The sequence below is a fragment of the Dicentrarchus labrax genome, unplaced genomic scaffold (assembly GCF_905237075.1).
Source record: "Dicentrarchus labrax unplaced genomic scaffold, dlabrax2021, whole genome shotgun sequence".
Classification (NCBI taxonomy): Eukaryota; Metazoa; Chordata; class Actinopteri; family Moronidae; genus Dicentrarchus; species Dicentrarchus labrax.
In genome coordinates, this window is record NW_026136701.1 from 23,084,280 (window position 1) to 23,093,259 (window position 8,980).

Genomic DNA, 8,980 nt, shown 5'->3' on the forward strand with positions numbered 1-8,980 from the left:
TCAGATCAGGATCAGAAAAGCAGCAGGAAAGTGGATTTTCTGTCATTTCCTGCCAACCCTGTTATCCATCAGCCTAACTAATGGACCCGGAAGGAATACAGAGAGGCAGAGAGAGGGAGAGAGGTGATGGAGTAAAGCGTGTTTCAGCTGAAACAAGCTGCAGTAATGTTTCCAGTTGCTCTCATCAACATGCAGATGTGTTCTGGTGAAAGCACAGTCACCTCTCAGTCATCTGAACAGACACTGATGCAGCTGTTTACAGCGCTAATGTCGGCTTTCGCAGCTGCTGTTTACAATGCTGTGAAGGAGGGTGAATGATGAAGGGATTTAAGTCAATAAAGTGAACAGATAGAGGTGAGAGTGCACATCTGTCTTGAGGAGTGATAGACGCAGACTGGAAGCTGAATCATTGACAGTCTGTCATTGTGACTGTAATGAGGGTGTGGGTGAGGTATTGTGTGTGTGTGCTAATCATTAGAGTCAATGGGCTGCCACTATTGTCCCACTCTGATAACAGGGGAAATGTGAGGCGGAGTCAATGAACCTGTCAGTGTGATTTTTATTGAACGGCTCGTTCTACTGAGTGAGAGGTTAAAAGTTCAATCACAGATAAGTAAGTTTTATTTCTGAGCACTCAAGGGTTCCAGTTAGTAAACCTGTACGCTTTATTTCACATTCAGCATTAAGATCTTAAGTTTCTTTTTCTTTTTTAAGAGAAAAATCTGCCCATGGCCTAAAATAAGTGCTGCCTTGCCAGAAAAATAGAAAAATGGATGAAACGTTTTTTGTTACAACAATATGTTAAATGTTTCGCACTATAACCAGATAACTAGTATATTTATATAACAATAACGAATGTGATACGTTTTTGTACTGTAATAATGTGAAAAACATCTTGTTAAAACATTAAACTTCTAACCTTATAAAATGATACTGACCTGGAGTGGCAGCAACACACCTCCATATGATATCTCCATTTATTCTCAATGAAATCATCCTCATTTCAGGGTGAATTTAGAAATGAGTGCCAGTATCTCAAAGAATGAGGCAGGTCACTGCAATTCTGTTAAAGGAATAGTTTTGGGACAATTATTTGCCGTCTTGTCAAGAAGAATATTGATGCCACTCCAATGTCTGTACAGTCAACATGAAGCTACAATCAGCTCCACAATGTGTCGTTTTTACACTTCGGTTTTTGCTCGGTTTAAACAAATGAGACATGATTTAACTAGTGAGCTTTAGAGGCGCTTGAAGAGGAATTTTTGTTACCTTTGGATAAAGCTTAGCTTAGCACAAATACTGGAAACAAGTGAAGGTAATTGTATCAATGTTCTCCTCTTCCATTTGGCAAGAAAGCAAATAAATGTATTTCCCAAACTATCCTTTAATGAACTGTCACATGATTCCAGAAACAATTACCAACTGCTTTTGTTTCAAGAAAATGATTCCTTCTTCCAGTGTAGTTTTGTGCTGCGTCGGTCAAAGCCTCGCTCTCATGCTTCCCTCTTCAGAGTCTGATGAGATGGATCCAGACCTGGCCAGGTTGGTGTCTCTCGGTTTTGCCGGCTGTCTCTCTGTGGTCCAGTTTAACTCCATCAGTCCTCTGAAAGCTGCTCTGCTCCACCCGGACACCAGCCCTGTCATCATCACCGGACCTTTAGTCCAGTCCAACTGCGGCTCCTCGGCTGCAGCCAATCCCTACGCAGCAGAGAACACACACCACCTGTCAGGTAGGAGAGGAGCAGTTGGAGCAATGTGAGAGAGATTTTAATGCACTATTGACTGTTTTTAGTTCCTGTAGTGTGAGAGGAGGTTTTGGGTTTAAAAGTTTGTTAGGAGTCAGTTTGTAAGGAATTTTCAGTGTACCTTTTGGCAGAGAGTGGGTGAGATTGAAGTTATATCATAACACAGTATTGACATTTCATCACCTGCTGCGGCTGAAAACAGTGCTGTGAGAGCGGTGAGTGAATCGAAATAGTAAAGTTGTGGACTGAACAGAAAAACAATGAGCTGAAACTCCATAAAGCTCCATAAAGCCTGGGGGGGCTGCAGATTCAGTTGATACGTTATTATCTCTATCTCACTAAGGCGACCCTTTTCACTTGCCTCTTTGTTTTCACATTGTAATTTGATATGTCATAAAAATACTGATTACAGCTGCTTTAAATACGGTGAAAACCTGCAGCCGAGGGGAATCATAACCTTGTGAGGCTGCTGGACTCGCGCAAGAATCCATATTGCCAGGTCTCGAGCTACTCGGTTGCATGCTTTGGACCAATCAGAGTCCAGTGTGTGAGAAGTGACTGTTTCTGCCCGAAAACAACTGGAGAATATTTCTTCATTGAAAGAAGAGCAAAGAACGGCACTGAAGACTTAAAAAGATGTTTTTCATTCTTCTCCCAACTGGCTTCAATAAGAGTTTGACAACGTAATATGATTTGTTGATCTGATTGAAGTTTCCAATGACAAATCTTTGCCCCAGCAGCCCCTCAGGTTAATGCGTCCATGACTGTGAAGTTTGTTGATCAGAAAAAAGCCCAAGGGTTTCCCCAAGTGTTTTTTAAATGAAAGGAAAGAATCGCCTACGCTCCCTCAAATCACCTACGGCTGTTCAAAGCAGACAGGAGTTGCATTCATGCATTAATATTTGACAACACGACTAACGGGAGAAAAGTGCAACCCCCTCCTCCTCTAAAAAAAGGTCACTCAGAGGAGGCTTTTGCCCTCTCATTTTAAATGTCACTGCTCTTCTCTTTGCCCTAAATGCCCGATAACTGCTGACCCGTTTTCCACATTATGTTTTGTTAAATGTGTAGTAGTGTCGGCTAAAAGCCTGACAGAAATAAAAAAAAGAGTTAGGTGTTGAACTGTGCCCCTGGGAACGATGCATGCATAGAAATCTGTGAGCGTATGTCATTTCCTTTGTTTTCCCCCCTTTTGTTTCTGCGTGTCTATTCTCAGTAGCAGCTTCCATTTCAAACTGCATAACGGGCTCATTAAGTATGTTCACCTTGTTGAGAAGAGTCCTGACAGTGTGCTTGATGAGATAATTAATCTGGACCACAGAGAGGAGCTTCCAGTCGCAGTTCCTTCCCCTGGTCTTTTTTTGTTTCATCCAGTTTCTTGTTGCTTGAATAGAGTCGTTGGGGGAGCTGCTGCTGTCCTCCCTGTCTGCTCTGAATGATGATACTGTGATGTTGTCTCTCTTTTCTATTCTGACCTTATTATTCTTTTTCTCTTGTTTTCTTATCACGCTGTCTCCCCACCGTTTCTGCTTTCCTGTTATTCTTCTCAACGTCTCCTCTTCTAATACTTCGGTTTTTCATTTTCTTTTCTCTTCTATTTTGTTTTTTATCTTCTATCCTCCAACCTTTCATTTCTTCTACCTATCTCTTTCTCTGCTGTAGACCAGTCTGGCTCAGTGGGTTCAGGTCAACCTTTAGTCAATGCCATCAGGACTGACTCGGCTCTGATTGGAGGTACTGAACTGTTTCACCATCTTTCACTGTACTGGAAGCTGTTTCACCTTGTTTTATGATGTTTGTATTGGACTTTTAACGGTCGTTGTCAGAGATTACACTCAATATTTTATCGATGAGTGATGTTCTGCTGAAAGCCAGTAAAGGTAAGAAAAAAATTCCATCAAGAGTAAAACGTTACCGCTAAATGTTTTTGCTCTCCTGCCCACCTAGATTGATACAAAGTAAAGACTGAATGGTTCCTATAAGCATGCTGATAGAAAAAAAGTGCGAGAGTCAGAAGTCATTTAACAGTGTCCATTAAATCTCTGTGACTCTGCGTCTCGGAGCACAAAGGACAGCTGAACTAATTAAACCTCCGCTGAAATAACTTGCTGATGGAGAAACTTTCACACTCTCTTCAAATGCAAACTAAAGTAATATAGTGCGAAATTGATTTCAGCTGTATTTTGGAATTCCAATTAGATGAAACTTTCTCTGGATAATGAAATGTGCTGAACACAAGAGCCAAAATGTGTGAGATTCGGGCTCACTGTGTGCTGGTGTTAGATTAGTAAAACAACCAGACAGCAGGGCAAAAGAACTCACATGGGGGGAGGCGGAGATACTTAGTCCATTGTGATAGATTTACTCTGCAGGACGTAAGCGTCTTTCAGCATGTAGAAAGATAAACACACAAAGGTCACAGCTGAGTTACAATATGGTCTCAGCTGGTCCGTAGGTCCACATGATCAGACTTTACATTAACTATAAAGCTTCACCGTTTTATACTTTGTAGAATTTAGTTTTTCCACCTCCTACACAGCCTTGGGGCTCAGTTCATTTCACTGTATAAAACAGATTTTCAGAGATTTAACGTGAGCGTATTCAGGTAATCTGTAGCAGCAGGAATTTTCAGAATGATTTGGAAAAACCTTCAACACCACCATGATGTAATCTGAGCCTCATTAATCGTCATCCTGCACTGCAATGTCGACAAAACAATGATTTATAGTGAATGAGATAGTGAAAATAAAACACTTATGTAAAATAATAAGGTGACCATTGTGAGAAAATCAACTGTGTGATTAATAGATAAACCATGCACGCAGTTCTTTCATTCAATTGTGTCATTTCAATTGAGATCTCATCTTCTCATCAATCTCCGAGTAAGAAATCAAACAAGTATAACATATCTCAGAGTAAACTTCCTCTACCTTGCAGGTGTCATAGCAGTGGTCATCTTTGTGATTGTGACTGGCCTGGCGATAACTGCCAGATTCCTCTACCGGAGAAAAGAGACATATCGGAACCAGGAAGTGAAGGGAGTCAAACAGGAGGACAGCCCAGATTTCCCTTTCAACAACCAGGCCGACTCGCAGAATGTCTCCTGTGAAAACCCAAAGGAGTATTTCATTTAACCGGAGGCCTGATGACCTGATGAACTGGAGGATTTAGGAGCAGAGGGTGCAGACAGGGGTGTCCTGTCACGCCTCAGGACTTTACACTGCTCTCAGAGCCCCTCAGAGACTTTACCGGCCGAAGTGGCTCCACAGAATATGGAAAGCAGAAAAGGAACAATGCACACAGTTTTATCTTTTACTGCAAATTGTGAATATACTGATACAAATAGGCAACAGTGATGGACTGATAAGATGTTGATATCCTTGTTTCAAAAAGTGTAAATATTCAAAAATGTACATGTGGAAGTAATGTCTACTGCAATCTCTTAACTAACGTCACTCTGTCATATTGAAATACTTCTAAGGGAAACAGATTGTTGTTTTTAAGGGTTGATTTAGCATATTCAAACACAACTTTATTTCAGTGAATCTGGGTTTTTTGCAATCGTGACTGGAGTCGTTTGGCTGATGCACCTTTCTATGAGGACAGTGAATGGATGGAAATGTTTGACCTGTAATTAGGCCCTCAGGAAGAGTACTTATGTAAGAGCTTATGTTTGGTGGTGTGTTCATGTGTAATGCCTTTATGTTGTGTGCAGTGCTTTGGGGGAGTAACAGTACGAACTCTTTGGAGGCTGTGGAGCCTCAAAGCTTGTGTGAGCTTGCATACTTGTCTTTGCAGCCTGTATACATCCAGCAAAACCAGAACATTGTTTGGTGATATTCTAACTCCAGTCGGCACGTGAATTAAACATTTTCATGAGTGATTTTCTTTCGGCAGCAATGTGCTACAACAGAATTAAGGTGTCATCTTCAATGACTTTGCAGTCGCACTCCAATCACGCACATCGCCATCAGCACATTTGTACCATTTTAGAAATGGTACACCGCAGTCTGGCAGCTACCGGTCGACAGACGTGGAGACTTTTCAGACAGTAGGGACTAGTTTTCCACTTCCTTTCCATTTTAACTCTTTTTTTTTCCTCTTCTCATACTCTTTTCTTTAGTCAGTTCTTTCAATTATGACATGAAAAGCAGGGAACAAAAATACCTCCATGAGCATTGAATGTTTTTAGTTTCAGAGCCCTTGCAAGGTTTTCATAAAAGGCTTGTACAGGTTGTTCACTTTATTATAAAAGTTTTCTCTTCCCTGCTGTATGCCGCCTGCTGGGAGCTTTCTTCTGCCAGCTCTCTAAATGTCTCTGAAGAGTAAAGCTTTTAACACTGGCAGCACACAGGCTCTGTAACAGTGTGGCTGTCTGTCACCTCGTTCACTGCACGCAGAGGCAGTTAATGTGTTATTGAAATGCTAATCTGCTTCGGTATGACAGGTGGATTGTGACTCTATGGAAAGCAGAGAGATGATCAGAATGAGACAGAAAAATAATCCGAGAGAACGTGTCAAGCAGACACGGATGTAATGAAACCAGCCTGATATTAACACTTGAAAATGAAGCAAATCCCCCCATGTGTTAATTCAGCTCATGTGTAAAGAGTGCTGAGAAGCAGAAAGAGAATCGACAGCAGCTGTTTATCAAACACACGCCGCCGTCTCTCTGCAAGACCCCAAAGCACAGATGGGATTTTAATGACAAAAGTTGCTAAAACTTCAAAGTGCATTATTCAACCCTTTGTTTGTTTTCCTTTTTTTCCCCCACCTCACAACAGCTGAAGCCACACATTGTTGTCTTTGCCACATCCTTGCTTCCAGAGAGTTCATCGTTTGGTGAAGAAGACATAGCGACTGTCCTTCATCCTGCAGCAGGACTGACTGCAGTGCTGTGTTTGATGGCTGAGAGGAGCTCCACAGGTTCCTCTGACAGCCTGATAATGTTGCAGGCTGAGCATAGCAAAATAAAACGTTTAACATTTGAGTTTTTCAGGCTGCGTCCACTGAGAGTGCGGTATAGCAGCAAGTGCACTGAGGTAAACAGGTATTTATGCCAGCAAGGAAACAGATGTTTGGCCTCAGTATACGTTTTATGTTTTTCCAAACCATTTTCAGGCAGCAGAACAAGAATATCACAACATTTTGGTTTATCTCACATTTAAAAGCTTAAAAACTAAATTCATCCACGTATCTTCATTAAGAATATGGCCAGCTAACACGCGAGCCAGCCGGGAACCTCACAATATTGTTGTTGTCATTTCATTAAATGGAAAACTTTTTGGACACTCTCAGAGGTCATGAGCTTGCTGACTGCTTGCCAACTGTCCCTTAGCGAGCTTGTTAGCGTTGTTGCTGGCGGGACAATAAGCTCACACAGTTTATTCAAAAGATGCATCTGAGAGCGGTTTCTCTGTTCGTGGAGCAGTTTATACTCTGACAGAGGAGCTTCGATTAAACTGGAGGTTCTCTCTAACCTGCTATTGGTCAGTGGCAAACACTGGCACTGACAAACTCCTGTGAGCAAATCCACCACTGCTGCCGATTTTACTGGAGTTAATTCAATTTACTACAGAAATGTTCGTCATTTTAAAAGCTGCTGAGACTTAAGGGCGGTGATATTCTGCGGTTTCCTTACTGTCATCAAATCCCACACAACGGCCAAAAGAAAGAATTAATTGCCCCAGCTAACGACGGTTGTCTGTGTATCCTAAGGCTGATCTTGTTCCTCGGTGTCCTAGAGCTCCATTATTGTCCCAAAGCTATAAACAACAACAACAACCCTGCATTGAGTCACAGTGCTGCACTCAGTGACATATTCCTTAATTGGCACAAACACACTGTAGGTTATTTTGAGTCAGACCCACATACAGCATCCTGCTGCTGAAAATAGTCCCTAACAAATGCACTATTTTGAGTAACGTTTGCTAAAAACTTCAGTGCCCAGCTGTTTTTAGGAAATTACCAAGCCTTATTTAAAACTGGAACTATGCATTTGTGACCTGCTTTTGTGTCTTATATTGACATCTTCAGTTGGAACCAATGGGTTCTGGGACTGAGGCCACAGGCAGGTTAGGGAAGTCTTATACTTTGGGCGATAGGACGGATGAATTTGGTCTTTTAATGGGATTTGTTGACAGTAAGAAAAAGAATATAAAACGATTTTATCCTTTAAGGAGTGTTCTGTTTTTGATGCACTGGTTTAAAGTTGAAGTTTGTTCAGTGTAACTGTAGTGTTGGTGAATAACAATGATGTTGTGAGTGATAAAGCCACAGAAATATTCAGATTTTACCCATATTGTGGTTGTTTGGTTATCAACAATATTCTGTTTAATGAAAATAAAAAAAAAATTTCTTTCCTTTTTCTTTTTTCAAACGATCATGTTTTTCAGCTGGAGGTTCTTTCTGCTTTACAAATGAATCATCAGATTAATAAATGTTAACAGGAGACACTCTGATTCTGCTCGTGAACCAATTTGTCCTTAAATGTACATGTCTGAAGGACTCTACAGTGAAAGAAAAATCACATTTGTTGAAGTATTTTCAAACCATTAAAAACCACAAAGCTCTTTTATTTATTTTTTTGGTTAAATGAAGCCGACACAAGGCAAAGTCTTCCCCCTCAACAACCAGGACAATTTACATACATTTGCATCTTTTATATCTCCTCGTTCAAACCGTAGTGTGGGAGATAGTAACACATCTATCAGTACTGACATTTCTGATGGCTGTTAACACTCAAACCAGAGATGAGGGAAATATGTAAAGCTGTGATGATATCAAAGTGATTCTCTGTGACGATCCACTTACCCTCTGTGCCTCTTTAAACTCTCAGACGCCCGAGATGATTCAGCCGCCTCAGATCAGTGATCCCTGCTTGATTCATTCAAATCTCCTCTTATTGGTTGTGATCAGAGCCACGCTTGATAACTGACATCTTCTGCATCATCAGCGATATCAAAGAAAACCACAACATCATAAGGATCGGCTAATCTACTGCCAACTGGAATTTAAATTGCGAAAAAAGATTCGGTCTCATCTGTAGGCAGTGTGCAGTTAATGGGACACAGCTCTGTTTATTCCTGGAGAAAACTTGAATTTATCATTTTCTAGGGTGACCTTTTGAAAAACCTTCTATGTGCTGAATCAACACATTTCATCTGTGGTGACGTTCATGCAGCTCAAGGGATCATGTAGCTCACTTCTTTGTGTTCCTTTAGTTTGTATCTATT

The 8,980-nt window shown here is 41.1% G+C and overlaps 1 protein-coding gene across 2 annotated transcripts in view; it reads left to right on the top strand.

Moving 5' to 3' along the window:
• Positions 1–8,127, top strand: part of LOC127368023 (contactin-associated protein-like 4) — a 102,821-nt gene extending 94,694 nt beyond the window's left edge. Inside the window, exons 22-24 of one of the 2 annotated variants that reach the window (XM_051408433.1) lie at positions 1,512–1,730; positions 3,408–3,479; positions 4,683–8,127. In XM_051408433.1, coding sequence (XP_051264393.1) covers positions 1,512–1,730; positions 3,408–3,479; positions 4,683–4,879 — 488 coding nt within the window. In that variant the 3' untranslated portion in view covers positions 4,880–8,127. The remainder of the gene's footprint in view (positions 1–1,511; positions 1,731–3,407; positions 3,480–4,682) is intronic. The other variant, XM_051408440.1, reaches the window with a different exon arrangement.
• Positions 8,128–8,980: the final 853 nt, after the last annotated feature.